The sequence below is a fragment of the Passer montanus genome, unplaced genomic scaffold, assembly GCF_014805655.1.
Source record: "Passer montanus isolate IOZ18808 unplaced genomic scaffold, ASM1480565v1 scaffold63, whole genome shotgun sequence".
In the NCBI taxonomy this organism is placed as follows: domain Eukaryota; kingdom Metazoa; phylum Chordata; class Aves; order Passeriformes; family Passeridae; genus Passer; species Passer montanus.
Window position 1 is genome coordinate 3,287,284 of NW_024371371.1, and position 15,860 is coordinate 3,303,143.

Here is a 15,860-nt window from a genome sequence, read left to right on the forward strand (position 1 = left end):
TCGAATCTAGGATGGCAAGAAAAATCACCTTTTAAATTATGTGATAGAGATTTTCAAGCTATTGACAAGCTCCAGTGTACTCATCTTACACTTTTCCACAGGTCTGTAACTATCTCTGCTATGTTTGCTTTATCTGTGCTTTCTGTCCTTCTAGAACATCCCTCTGAGATGATTTACAGCCAAGACTCAGCCCTCATCTGCAGCTCTGTGTGTTGTAAGGGTTCCTCAAACCTGCAGCACGTGCAGCATCACCAACTTCAGCCCAAAGGATTTGCCCCCTGAAGAAACATGAAAACCCTGCTCTGCCCATCCACTGGGTTTGTGGGACTGTTCTCCTAATTCAAGACACAATTGCTAGGGGAAAGTATGTTTCAGAAAAGGAGTATTATTACTGTCAATCCTTAAATGCTGTTTCCACATAATATGGATATTAGCTGGCACAACCCAGCACTCTGTAATTCCAGAGATGGAATGTGAGGAAATTCAGCAGCTGCAATCTGAAGTTTTATAGTCAGGTGAATCTCTGCACCTTTTACTCTCTCCAGACTGTATTTCTCAATCTGTCTAGGTGTCCAGAAACCTGAATTACAGTCTGATTTCTCAAACTGTCACTTTTTCTTTTAATTCCATACAATCTGAAGATGCTGTTAAAGACCTGAGGCCAAGAGCTTGGCTGGCTCATATCTCAATTGTTTAAACTGTTCAACACTGCATTCCTTATTTTGATGCCCTGAATTATAGTTATCAAGGTTTATTTATTAATGTTGCAATACAGAACATTCTTAAGCTTAAAACAGGTCTAAGAAACCTACACAGCTTTTATTCTTGTTTTATGCTGAAATAAATGCAAAGCTAATCATTCCTACAAGTCTCTGAACAACACTAAGCACATTAAATTCAGTTCAACATCTCTGAATTGTAGAACCTTGTTAAGCAACACTCACATTTTTATTAGCCTGAGTTTCTCCTTGGTGGGATGTGAAGCACATTCCCAAAGGCTGCCACAAGAGGAAGAAACAAGAACTCTTAATGGGATCCTCCATGACAGCTCAGTGCAAGGAATTTGCTAGGGAAGAAGTGGGAAAACACCTATTGATGATTTAATTTCAGGCAAGGAGAATCAGACAACTGCAGTCATTTATCTTGTTTTTTTTCTAAACATATCCCACTAAAACATATCTAAATTGTATCTTTATATTACTGCACACTGTTTATGTTCCCTCATTCCAAACATGCTCTCTTGGTAAGTTCTGCAGTGCTGCCAGCATTAGGAACACCTAAGGCCAGTGTCACCCAGGTGCTGTCACCTCCAGCTGTGGAACACCCTCCTTTGGGGCACATAATCCTGTACACTGGAATTACACAGCCCCACACAGCACAGCTGGAAAACTCTCCTGCAATGGAAAACCTTTAGCCTTAAGGGTCCTTTTATGGAAAGTGAGGGTGCCAGTTCTGGCCAGGGCGTTTCTGAACAAGGAAACAAAATATCCTTACTTGTGCAAATCAGAATCTCCACCAGGAGCCCTCTGAAAAAGAGCTTGCCTTTATTCTTTGTTCTGAACACAAAACACTCACCAAAAATCTAAGCTGGCTATAAAACTTGGGTTTTGTGGTGGTGCATCAACAGATATTTCAAAACAGGAAGCAGAACACAGGACCACAGAATGGTCTGGGTTGGAAGGGACTTTGAAGATCATCTCATTCCAGCGCCCACATGGGCAGGGACTCCTTCCTTTAGTCCAGGCTGCTCAGGGCTCCATCCAGGGATGGGGCATCCACAACTTCTCTGGGCAACCTGTACCACTGCCTCACCACCCTTACAGTAAAAATTTCCTCCTACTATCTAATCCAAATCTGCCCTCTTTCAGTTTAAAGCTACTCCCCTTTACCCTGTCACTCCATGCTCTTGCTAGTGTCCCTCTCCATCATTCTTCTCTCAGGAAACAGTCAATTTCCTTGAAAGAATGAGATATATTGATGTATACCACTGCTCCCTCCTTTCAGCTTTTTTCCAGCTGAAAAGTTGTGATTTTTGGGATGTTTTGACCCACCTCTAGTCATGTGGGATTTGAACTGGAACTGCCCTGGTACACTTACAAATATAGATGATATATGCCAGAAACAACTCTTCACAGGTTCAGTGTGCTCAGATTAAGCTGGACACTGATTTAAAGAGGTAACATGTAAAAGAACAAAGTAATGTTTTCCTCGTTATGATACAAACCATCACTTTGAATTGCAATGTGCTGGAAAGCTAAAAGAAACAGCACTTAAAACTGCCTGACAAAGGCCAAAACCTTTGGAGAAAGGAATACAGATATATCAGAGAAATAACCACAAAGGTGACAGAAAATAAAGGCACTGCACCCAAAGAGATGGCACCAGCAAACAGCCATGGGAAGAAAAGCAGCACAGACAGGGAAATAATTCAACACAGCTACGAGCAAAAGTCTAAAACAAAGGGGGCAAAAGGGGAAGAAGCAGAAGGAAAGCTGAAGAAGTTGCCTGCAGGCCATGAACAGAGGGAGACTTACTGACAGCAGCTTTGTCCCAAGGTGATCCCCCAGCTCCTGGGACAGCTCCTGCTCAGGGTCCTGGAGGTGCCAGCTCAGAGGGCAGGTCCTGCTCATCAGCTCTGTGGAGAAAGCAAATTGTAACAAGTCAGGGAAACACCTCCTTGCATTTGGGGCGCTTCCTCCCACCAGGGCTGTTTCAAACATCTTGTCAAGTGCCCGACTTGTCCACTCAAAATTTGCCATTTGTCTGACTATCTGTACTAATTACCCCTTCCCCCTGCAATCTGGGATCTTCCTGTCTGTGAGGAAGAGAAATGCCAACATTTTCTACAGAGGCTCAAACAGGTGGGGTCTCTAGTGGGGGCTATCAAAGACCAAATATTTCTGTCTGCAAAGTAATTATGTTCCTGAAGGGCAACTTCTTGTTCAGGAATGTTGCTGAACAAAACCACCTGCAGAACCTGCAGCAAAAGCTCCTGAATGTTGTTCAGAACACAACTCTCTCCTGATGTTTGCCACCTGCATCAGCTGGGGCAAACACATTACCTGTGAGAGTAGCTCCAGAGGCAGTGAGGAGACACCGGCGACCAATTACAGACTCAGCTCCTGAAAATCAGAGAAAAGGGAAGGACCAAAAATGTATCAACCAACCCTATCAGATCCTGCCTCCAGCCACAATGCAGGAAACAGCATCTCCTCTTTGCCATAGCCAATAAGAAATAGAATCAGCAATAATAATACAACAAAGCAAGGGAGGCTACCAACAATGAATTAAAATTGATTGCATCTTTAATACTGCACTTTATCTTAATTCTTTTAAAATGTTTGTGCGAGCCAGAGTTTCTCATGACTTAAAATTATTTCATATTTAAAAGGAAGAAAGCTGAGCCATTCTAAGGCAATAAGGGAGACCTGATACACATCCACAAGAAAATGATCCTCTACAGTAATACAGTAAAGAACACACATTTTTCTTCAAAATTTTATTTTAATTTAAATTATGGGGCCAGCCAGATTTTTTGGGTACGAAACATTTTCCTCAGGAGAAATGAAATGCTACCACGGAAATAGAATTACAATTGTATACATCTCTTATTATTAAAAAAAAAAAAAAAAAGAAAAAAGAAAAAAAAAGAAAAAAGAAAAAAAAAGAAAAAAAAAAAAAAAGCTTGCATTTAAATATGTTTTGGTAATACCCTTAAGCCTTCAAGCAGATAAGAAACCACTTCCAGAACAAGTTTTTTAATATGAACAGCACATCGAAGGAGCTTTAATTTAAATACAACTTCTTTTCGAAAGCCAACATTCAAATGTTTCCACATATTAAAAAAGTCACCATAGCCATTGATTCCAAGGCCTAATATAGAGAAACCTCTATCCCAGTCCAAATGTTTTCACTTCTTTACACATAGAAATCTTTAGCACGTCTACATCTTTCTGAAGAGGAAGCCTTACATGTTATGGTGAGTAACTTGACAAATAATGTTTCCTCCACTCAGCTATGATAAACCAAAATATAACAGACAGTTAGTACTGAGCTACAACACCACCTCATGCCAGCTCTGCCTGGCATCTCTGGGAAGAGTCAGCTATTTTCTTTCCTGTAAGCAAAATGATTCTGTTTGCAAAGGACACGTTAAGAACCTTTAAAAGATCAATTCTAATGTTAAGAGCAGTTTTAACCAACCGAGTGAAAACACTCAATTTTCTGGAGCTCTGGGATTTTCCTTGTGAAGGCTTTCAAATCAGTTCAAACATCACTGATTGTGAAATATTTCAAATGGGAAGAGGACAGGAAGCAAGAAACATTTTCTGTAGCATTCACAATCATTCAGTCATGCAGAATTGGAACTTCCAGACCCCAGTCCATGAGTTTTTGCTTGGTTGTGATCTCAGCGTTACTATATGATGGATAGATACAATTTTAATAACATCATTTAGCTATATTTAGTAGATTCCTTTTGTATGGTCACAGTAACAAAAACATGGTGCAAAATCAGTTGGGTTTTCTGTTTTTATAAATACTGATAGTTTGCAGCAATGAAGAACAAAATCAACAAAAATGAGATCATTTTGTTATCCTAGGACACCTATGAAATTGCTTCTCGAGGTCGGAGGGAATGAAATCACTCAAACAACTATTGTACTGAGTTATTTACTGTAAGAAATGACGCACTGCAGGCTCCCCACAAGTCAGAGGAATCAATATTAATTTAGCATAATCCTTGCCATTTGCAGAGCTGGTGAGCACAATGCTAGTGTAATTAAATAAGGCCAATATTACCTGCTAAGAACATAGCAGAAAGGGTTCCAGTTCTCTGTTTCAGTCTACCCTAATTGATGGCACCCCATTAGATACGTGAATACAAAGAATTTGTTTGGGTTTGGGTGTTCGTTTCCTTTTAAATGCTGCAGTACTTAAGATTGTTAAATCAGCATTTCCATGTGATCTGAAGTATTCAATTACATATGAGCATTCATTTTGCAAAACTCAATATTAGGTAATAGTTACAGACTAATACAATAACATTCCTCTGCTGTACAAATTAAATCATATTTTAAAGAAATGAGCAGCCTAGGAGTTATATACAAAAGAAACCAGCAAGCATTGTTGAAATGAAATGCAAAATGTCACTGCTAGGTCTACTGTCTGAAATACCTTTAAAGAAAAATTAACAAAAACCCTTAGAACATATTTCCAAGTTTACAAGTCAAGTCTCAGAAAAATCAAATCATGTCCAAAAAAATTCTATAAAGCGGTGAAAGGCATATATACATTTTCCTTATCAACCTTGAGATTTCACTCTTTTAAAAGTTGCTAAGTTTCAATATCAGTTTATTTGCAAGACAACTGTTTATCCCAATAAGCTCACATCTTAGATACATTTCCCCTTTGATTACAAATAAAGCACTGCACATTTTTTTGTTTTAAATCAAGGCATATAATCTTATACTATGGTGCCAGGTATGCACAGGTCACGTTGTGCTCATTATCTCAAACAAGGTTAAGTGCAAACATACAGATTTATTCAGATTTGCAAGCATGCAACCTGTTACTTAACTACATGAATACCTTCTCTCCTAGACCAAACTAGTATCTATATGTTTGCTGTCACGAACCTAGAATCTTTCTTTTCAGGACTCCTAAAACAAGCAGTGTCTTTGAATTCTGAAATGACACAAATATCAAGAAAGTCCACATTGTGCAAGAAAGCAGCAGCTATGTTTCTCAACTTGGACTAAAAATGAAAAGAGAAAAACAAAAACCGTTCACTGAACAGCAGATTAGCAGTAATGTTCCTCATGAATCGATAAGAGTGCCTGATGCTGAATATCTAACAGCAAATGCTGAATTTGGGTTTAATATTTTAAAGGTTTATTGGAGTTTAAGCTTCTTGCTGTGCTGGTCTCTTCAAATCCCTGATCTGTTTAACTAAATAGGTCTTCTCATCATTAAATTGTTCATCCTCGGTCCTGTCATTCTGAAACTTGCTGAGGAACTCAATAAGTTTGGTCTGGTTCTTTAGAAGGATGTCTAATATAGGCTGTGTCTTGTTAGGATTGGCTACAAACACCTGCAAGAAAATAAAAGACATTGAGCACAACAGTGAGAAACAAAGATTAAGTTAAAAAATATTATCTAACAAAATACTGATGATGATAAATTAAAACTATGTTTTAATTATCCCACTATCACACCAAAAAAACTGCAGGTTTTTTAATAAAATTACTTTTTTTAAAATCAGGGCATAAGCTGAAAATCAGCACCAAAGTAAATCTAGTCTGTGGGAGGTGACCGGCCTCAACAGCCTCTGCAGAAAGCACTGAAGACACTTTATGGTTAAATTCTATGGCAAATGCATGGTTTCGTATCATGTGCAGCATCTGATGGGAATCTCACACTTCACTGCAAACTTTTAGACCTCAAGGTATAACTCTTAGCTGCCTGTCTGCTGCAAAGTCAGAAGCCATCTGTCATAATGTTCAAATTACAGTTCAGGTGACCTGACTGAAACAGTGCTGTCCTTCAGAGATCATGCAGTGTGACAAAACCACTTTAGAATGCCAGGATTTTGTAAGGAATCATGCATTCCTCCTTATCTTCATGCATTCCTCCTTATCTTCATGCATTCAATTCCAAAAGTTTCTGCGAGATGTTATTCTGACAATCACATGGAAGTCCCTAAGTGATTTCTGAACGGTTTTCAAAAGATAACCAAGATATCTATTTGTAAAGATGGATCATAATCAAGCAAACATCAGTGCTCCCTTTATTTAATCACTTAGCAGACACTAAGGTAAGCTCCACTTAGGCTCAGCTAAGCAGTTTACTCAACTAAACAACTCCTGGTCAGATTCCTTCTGTTTCATGGTGGGCTTTTGTAACATACCTTGAACACATGGAAGGCCTCAAACTGAATGTTACGACTCTTGTCTCGTAGAAGGTTCATCATTAGTTTGAGGTTCTCAGGTTTACTGATGTACTTTGTCATAATTGTGAAGTTGTGTCTGTCCAGTAACAATTCACCGAGAAGCTGAAGGCAGAAAAGAATGAAAAATGAAAAAACTACTAACAGAAGATTGAACTTGTATGTGAATGCTTTCAGACCCCCTGAAGTGGTGTGGTGCTCTGTGAATGCAGCACAGTGGTCAGGAGATAAAGCAGCAAAAGAACTAAGTGCCCTAAATTTCCATGTGCAGGTGCATTTTCCCCTTATTTCAACGACACAGTTTCTCCTTTTCCTCAGAAAGTGAAAAATCACACTTATTCCCCCTTGCAATGAATTGGAAAGTCTTTCCTTTTTTCCTCCATTACTTCACTATTTTTTCCACTTATACAGAAGCTATTCAGCATAGAAAGAATGACCTTTAAATAAAAACCAAAACCCCAATAAAACAGGTTAGTACATCAAATGAAATATTGGCTGGTCTTTTGCTACCTAAAGGGTTTAGAAGGGTTTTGCTCACAAAGATCACCTTTACTTCAAGCTCTGCATTACATTTATGTTCACTATTTCTTACCTACTTGAATGATGGCTTTAGGCACATCATGTGTATCTTTGTTAAATTATTTAAATGTAACCAGACTTGCTGAAGGGAAAAAAATCAACAAAAATAAAGAAATTTGAGGAGCCAATTTTTCATAGGGAGAGAAATTACTTTGGTCTGTGTTGGACACTAAAATATATAAGAACTGGACAAAAGAAGCTGATCCCAAGAATTAAAATGTCTGAAGAATGAAAACAAATACTATTCAAGAATGTTACAGAAGCCATTTCAAATAAAGTTAACTCACCTTGAAAATACAGGGAATCTCTCTGCATTTAAGAAGAAAATAAAATTGCCTTACCTTAAGTGACTGTCTCTTTGTCACATAATTTTCTGAATGAAGTAACTTCTCGTATTCACTGAAGAACTAAACACAGAATAAAGAGAAGGGTTAGGACTTTTTCAAGCATCATAGGCATCTTCTTCCAAATTACTGCAACAAAGTGGAGAAGAGACAAATCCCTAACAAAACCAAACAGAATCTGAAACCTCAGTAGGTTCCTGTAAGTCACTACGTTGTCACTACTTAGGCTTTTAAAGCACATACAAAGTTAAACACTGAATAAGCTTTAAAAAAATATGTATTTACTCTTTCAAGAGACTTTAATGTTTAGACCACAGGGCAGTGGAAGGAGTTTCCTCATTATTTATTACCAAAACAGGCTGCCCAGAGCAGCTGTGGCTGCCCCATCTGTCACTGTAAGACATGAAATAACACGATGCGGACACGCTTTTTGCCTTCTCAAGGTAAAAAAGGGAAGCTTATTTTCTGACTCCAACATTTATAGATTTCCAAAAGTGACAGTGGATTGGAGGGTGAAAGTGCCACCTCTCCAATGACACTGGACAAACCAACAGTCCATCAAATTTCTCCTCCTCCATAAAAGAATGCAAACCAATAAGTTATTTACAGAAAGTGTGTGAGAAAGTTCATTGCAAGAATGTAAACATCAGAAGGCTTAGAAAAACTTAAATCAGGGAGACAGCCATTCCTGAGGTGTCCCAGGCCAGGCTGGATGGAGCTGTGAGCAATCTGCTGTCGGTGCCGTGGCAGGGGGTGGGACCAGGGAGTGTTTGAGGGGACAGCTCCCAATTCCCAGGGACACCCTGGAAAGCACAGCACGGGCTCCCTCTGGAGGAGAAGCCAGGCTGGCTCCCACAGAACCACATTCAGAGTAAGACTGATGTCTTGCACTCACCAGAGCAAACTGATTTTTCAGTTTGTGCAGGGTTTTTTACAAATGCCCGAGTGACCAAGTGGAGTTGCCATTCAGTGTGTCAAAATGTGAGGACATCACCGAGTCAGGCAGGACTAAAATAAACATTTACCTTGCACACTCTTTAGGGTTTTTTAATATTGTCAAGTTTTACTATTCATGAGTAGTCTTAAGTTTCATGGCAGTAACACTGTTAAATACAGTTTGACTTTTTAGAAATACATTTATCAAAATCTCTTAAAAGTTTCAGATATGATTTCACAGCAAGAAGAAATTTGCTTCAATGTAGATGAAGAGGTGAGCTAAGTACCAACTCTGCACATCTAATTTCTCAGAGCCTCTTAACTGGTTTCCCAACAGTGCCTAAAGCATTATTAAGTAGGTATTTCAGGGCTAAAGCAAGTAGTCAAAAAGAGAATAATTTTGTCTCCTGTTTAAAGCTGAGTCACTCAGAGGAGGTATTTGTGATTTAGTGAACATGCCTGGAGACAAACCTTTAAAAATCAGTATGATTCCAAGTTTGTCAGGTTTGTTTTTGTTTTTTATTTTTAATTGCTTGTGAAGTCTGTGAGTTTTAACCAGAGTAAGATTTAAACACTTAAATGTCGAACTGGTTCCAAATAATCTGTTGAAAGGCAAAAAGGATTTAAGTCATGTAGCTGAAAATGTCAGGATAAATGAAACTCTCTAACATTATTTGTTTTGGCTTTAGCGGGGAGGAACTGAACCCCAAGTTCAGTTGATTTAATATTGTGTGGAAATCCCCAAAACCAGAGCTAAACAAGGAATAAAACAGATTTCTTCAAATAAAATACACAGTACCAGAGAGCTCTAAATATGAAAAGGTGTCTGCTCACCCTATCGTAATGTTGTTCCAAAAATTCTGCACTTAACAACTTGTGTCTTGTAAGCAAATCCTGTAAGAAAGCACAAACCCAGTACTGTCACTAAAAGTATTTAAACAGCACAAAGACATTCTCACACACGTAAGACATTCAATCCAAAACTCTGCTATTTCATTAAACATGCTATTTTAGGACCTGACTGCAATTACCTGGACACTGCTCAGGATCTTGGCATTGCTTAGGAAAGATCTGTGATGAGTTAACTTTAATTCTCAGAGAGACAGCCTGTGAAATTATCACTGAAGAGAGCTATTTATGGATCAAGGCCACACTCTGCACACAGCTACACACAACTGAGGTTAAGACCCACCATTTGATCTTGATTAATATTATGCTTATTGTCCCCACAACTGATTATTTTAGGGACACAAAAATTGGGCCACAGAAAATTTCCCCAGACAAAGCAACAGCATCAGATATCCTCAGGAGGAGCACAGGAGGAGCTGAACTGACACAGACTGGGAGAACACCTGCATTCAGGTAATGCATGATACAGCTCACTCTCCAGAACAAGATTTTGGGGATCAGAGGTACTGTGTGTATGCACAGGTGTGCTTTGCATTCTGAGAAATAAGGAAGAACAGTGTTCAGCTCACCCATCTACATCACACCTATTTTCTTCCCCTCTGTCAAGGCTTGTTTTGCCAAGAACACCACTCACAGCAGTGGGTGCACAAGGCAGAGAAACACAGAAGTGTCACTATAGGACACGAAACAACACGACATGGACTCGCTGCTCTAAGGTAAAAAAGGCTTTTTATTTTCTGACTCTAGCATTTATTGTATTTCTAGAAGTGACAGTAGATTGGAGGGTGAAAGTGCCACCTCTCCAATGACACTGGACAAACCAACAGTCCATCAAATTCCTCCTCCTCCATAAAAGAATGCAAACCAGTAAATTATTTACAGCAAGCGTGTGAGAAAGTTCATTACAAGAACATAAAACAGGCCTAGAAAATCTTAAAAGAATCAAGCCAGAAGCACCAGTTCCAAGGCTGAGGACGTTACCTTGAAGGTGGCGAATGCATCGGACGCGATGTCAAACGTCGACATCTCCACGTATCTGAAGAAGTCGTAGAACTGCTCTGACCACAAGATGATTTTAGCTAGTGGCTCGTGCCGGATGCATTCCCTAAGCATTATCCCACAGTTCAGAGCAATTTCTGGAGATTCGTACCTAGTCACAAAACCCAGCAAAGATTCTTTATGAATTTATAAATTTAAAAAATTTACATTTAATTAAATTTATAAACGTTCACAAGTAAGCACTGCAGCAGCACATTGTTAATTAGAGTGTTCAGTACTATCAAGTAAACAAACCCATAAAAATGAGAGGTACTTATTCCTGCATTAAACTCCATTTTAAAATATTTCAACTAAATACTGCTGAAATAGCTGCCGGTTACAATTGTAGCAAATTCAAAGAATTTTCACAAACTAAATAATTTTTTTAAGTAATTGTATTTTATATTATTATAAAATATTTTATACTTTTTATATCATACTATATTTTATACTTTATATTATTATAAATAATACATGTACTTTTTTGTTTACACAACTAAATAAAAATACTTTTTTTGCTCTCAAAATCGGTTTTCTTGTTCCACATTGGTGGGATTGCAGACATCTGGAAAAGCAGTAAATGATTTGCCTTGAAAGCTGCATGCTTAAACATGACAGCAATTTACATAAAACCTTCCATGTGAGCATGAGGGGTTAACAACACTGGACATAAATTCAGATCTCCTCTTCCATTAAACCATTTTTCAGCGTCAGTTGCTGCTCTGCACATCATGGGTTCCAGCTTCTGGAGCAGTCACAGCCTCTCACATGCCTTCCTGCCTCACACCTCCAGAATCCTGCCTCCTAAACCAGTGGAAGCCAATTCAAATTCCCCACAATTTGAGGAGAAAAGTATCATTGTGCATACTGAGCATTAACTACATTACCCTATTAAAAAAAAAAACTGAAATAATTTTCATTAAATCCTGCAATACTCTCCCATTCATCCTGTCATGGAGATTTGAAATCTACCGAACATTTTGCAATTCATGCCACAGATTTAATTCACTTAAATTTGTCTCAGTTGGATATCAGATGTAACATGCAAGTTGTTAAATGCCCATTTCAAACAACCTGACTTATATGAGTTTCAATAACCCCTGTGAGGATAAAGCTCTCTGAAGTGTGACAACACAGACTAAAAGTGAGCACCAATCTGTGGCAGCCCCCATTCAACCACTTACCAATGAGAACATGCTGAAAAAGCAGTTTTCTCTCTCTGCACCTCAAGTATCTTTGCCTTCTTTTGTAAATTATTTTGAAGGCACACTGAACCAATAATTTCTTCTGCATTATGTCACAACTAATATTTTCTTTTGTCCCTCTGACATTTAAATGACATTACAGGCAAGTAATGCCACCAACAGGCATATCCCACTGAGATGAGTGGCCCTTTCATAAACCCTTGAGTTATCCCAGTAAGTGGAATAAGTGCTCCTCAACTACAGCAAGCTTACCCAGAAGCTGTAGTCAGATTTATTAATAGCTGTATTTTTTTAAATTGTTTATTAATGTTTGATGAGCTTGTCTATCCCAAAATATCCAAGTGGAATTGCAATTTTCAGAACTTTCTTAATTAAAGTTATTAGAAATGCAAGCAGTTATTTTCTGCTTTCATGTTTGGGAGCTGCAGCTCTACATGTGTTCAGTATGGCAGGACTCTCCAATATCCAGCACTCCAGATATTCCAAGAAGAGAGGAATAAACAGTTGTCTGACACAATATGCCATGGATCATTCTTTTTTTGGTCAGGTTTGTGGTGGTGTGTTTGTGTCAATACAGCAATATAAATCACTACGAATAAGAAGTCTAAGACAGGCCAGCAAACTGAAAATTATTGTGGTTAAAAGGAAAAAGAACAGCCTTCAACTGTTAATGAGTAAGTTCACAGGAGAATAGTTTAAAAAGGCTCAAATAGCATACTGAAAGGAAAACATCTTACTAGCCCAGTAAGAGCACTTCAGAGTACTAACAGTTCAGAATTTTCAGTTGTATTTCATGCAAAAGTAGATGGCTGGGGTTCTGTTACTTAAATTTTCCTTTACTTAGGGAAATTACAGACCCCAAAACCAAAGAAAAAGAAAACAAAACTAAGCATATAGCAAAGGAAGAGCAAACATGTCAGAACTCACTGCTTCTCTGTGCATTTAAAAAGCCCTTATTTCATGTAAAAGCATATTTATGCTTCACAGTGCACATACCCTTTTAATAGCATGAATAAGATATTCTGTTGAGTGCAGATGTATTCAACTGTGGGAGTTCTTGTACCAATTTGTCTTCTGAGAATGTTGTTGAAAATTTGCGCAACATCTTTCTTGCCCTGTCAAAAACATCAGCAGTTAAACACAAAATATGGAAGTCCACAGGCAAGTTAACAATGAAACATTATCATCACCTTGTGCAGCTGTACTGGGGGTTCTGCAGTTCAGGCAGCCTCCATACTCTGATCTTGACCAGATTCTTTTTCTTTATGCCCATTTCAAATATGCCAAAGCACTCAAAACATGACACCACGTTGCAGGCAGATCACGGGGAATTTACATTCAGAAGTAAAGCCAGCTGATGTAGCATCAATCTCCTGGGCTTATTTGATATTTGATTTTGCTAACAGCATGACAGTTTTTAACTGTGCTCTTGCCTGGAAGTGTATTCTTCAACATTCCATTATCCTCTCCCCTTGTCTAGGGACACACAATGCCACCATTAAGAGTGTGCAGAGCGTTTCCAACTGCAGTGTTAACATCCAACTTAGAACTGCAACTTATGGAAGTGGAATAAATAAATGAGTGAATAATATACACAGAAATCATCCACTGACCTAAAATGCAAGTCTCACATTTTTCAATTCACAGCAGCAGTATAAATAAGACCAGGATGCTGGAATTCAGCACAAATTATACACAAAAAAATTCACAAGCATAGCGCCAGACAGCGTCAAAGGAACTGGAAATGTTTTTTGTTGAATAAATACACATCTCCTGTTTATTTCCTCTGAAGATGACAAACTGGTAGACATCTAACAAAAAGGTGGTTATAAACATAAACATCTTCCGCTCTCATTCACATGCACCATTTAAAAGCCAAATTTCTGCAATTAACTGCTGTCCACTCTGGACTGCACAAAGAGACCTTCAGGATTATGTGTTATCAGATCTACTCCAGAAAAAGACCAGGCCAGCTTGTACTAAACTTGGACCTGCAAATAAAGGCCTGTTAAGCAACTCCACCTACAGGTTCCCTGAATGTTCTACACCAAACCTAGATGTATATAATGTTTCTTGACAGGCTCTAGCTGTGCTGTAAATCTCCTGAGTAACACCAGGAAGCTTTTGAGTAAAATGCAGGGCTTATTTAACTAGCAAGAATTTTAAAAACATCATCAATTATTTAAAATCCTTTCAGTTTTCAAATCAGTGTAAAAAAGACTGCATGAGAAAAAATGAAATGTTTATGAAAACGTAGGAGGACTGGAGTTTTGCAAATGGCATGTTTGTGAATTACCATGGACAGTTTTGCTGGAGTGTTGTTTTCAGGATATAAGAGATTGTTTGTAAACCCTTGTTTTCTCAATTACAATTCCATTGAAAGCCAGCCCAAAACAACACCAGAACTCTTTGTTCTGAAATGAGTAGAGCACTGTTTGCAGGAATTGCTTGACTCAAACTCCACATAATATAATCATCAACTCCCATTCACCAGCGCTGCGTTTGCCTCGCAGTCCCAGCAAGAACAGCATTTCCTTCTTATCCCTCCCTGAGCTGCCTGCGGCACACTGCAACCCCACAGCCAGGTTTTGTCACTTTCTTGTGCCTTGCCAAGTGACCTCATGGCCCAACAAGGCCAACAGTCACAACAGCCAGAGGTGAGAGGCACACTGTGCTTGTATTGTCCTCTCAGCAGAAGGATTCAGCTCCCCTGGGCAAAAGGCAGTTTTGTTCTGGGTGGGTTTTTAATTCTGCATTTAAAGAATCCCAAAACAACAGAACAAGACACGCAGTTTCACCAGGGGCACCATCTCTATCAGTGCAAACCAGCAAGGAGATAACTGGTAAGTGTTAGGACTGGTAAGGAGATGGTTGTGTTGACTGCTTTAATGGAAAGCAAGCTTCCAGGGAAGGACAACACTTTAAACAGGCCTGGGCACAAGGCAAGAACTGGGCAATTACAGTTTTCTTCATTTAAACATCCAATTTGTTATTTTTCTAGCTTTTACTTCTTACTTTTCTATGGGTTGTTTTCACCACAGCAATTCAGATTCAAGCACAAGATTTGAGACAGTTAAAGACACAACGAACAATCCCTGTCTATTCCTGTTCTACAAGGAAACCTTCTTCAGAAGTGAGACTGAAAGGGAAAAAAGTTTAGGTTGTCACTGAATAACCTGCAGCTGTGGTGGGAAACCAGAAAGAAAAAATTCCAGACCCATTCTTCAAGTTTAAAAACCACCAGAAAATCAAATATGTATTTTGATCAGTAATGGAATAATTGCTTCAAATGCAGTAAACCCATACAGACATCTGGGATATCAAAGGCAACATCTGAGTGGCTTTGTAACAGCTGGGAAGCTGGAGCACATCTGGAGCACATCTGGAGCACAGGTGTGTTGACATTAACTCTAGGTAACAGCAATAGCTGGACAGTGCCAGCTCCAGCCATAAAAAGCAGATGTGGTCCAGCCTAGAAAGCAGTGAATGACTCGTTCTCCCTCCAAGGGGAACCATCACATCCTCCTGAAACAAAGCAGCACAAGAGCCACAGGCAGGAAACAACTCACAATCTTTCCATGTCCTCTTAATGAAAAGCACAGTTCTCCCTAATGAGAGCAAGCCTGTGCAAATCCTTCCCATTCTTCATTACCAGAAGATAATGAAGGTTTCCTTTGCTAATAACTGGGCTCAGTAAACACCAGGCTGATACCAATCTAGAGGTCAGCAGAATCCAGATGACGTTTCATGATTTCCTTTCTTCAGCAATTAAAGGCCATCCCAGTTGAGCATTCTCTCTCAGCTTTCCCAGGTTTCCTTGCTTATTTAACAACCTGAATGTTTTATGTATGGTATAAACACTTGTGTGGGTAGGGAAAAAATACCACTGTATTACAATTAAAC

General features: G+C 38.8%; 1 protein-coding gene across 1 annotated transcript in view; it reads right to left on the reverse strand.

The window, feature by feature from the left end:
- Positions 1-3,484: 3,484 nt before the first annotated feature.
- Positions 3,485-15,860, reverse strand: part of CAB39 (calcium binding protein 39) — a 41,276-nt gene continuing 28,900 nt past the window's right edge. The window contains exons 4-9 of the mRNA XM_039727932.1: positions 12,954-13,072; positions 10,696-10,864; positions 9,640-9,699; positions 7,867-7,932; positions 6,908-7,051; positions 3,485-6,091 (exon numbers count right to left, since the gene is read on the reverse strand). Coding sequence (XP_039583866.1) covers positions 5,903-6,091; positions 6,908-7,051; positions 7,867-7,932; positions 9,640-9,699; positions 10,696-10,864; positions 12,954-13,072 — 747 coding nt within the window. The 3' untranslated portion in view covers positions 3,485-5,902. The remainder of the gene's footprint in view (positions 6,092-6,907; positions 7,052-7,866; positions 7,933-9,639; positions 9,700-10,695; positions 10,865-12,953; positions 13,073-15,860) is intronic.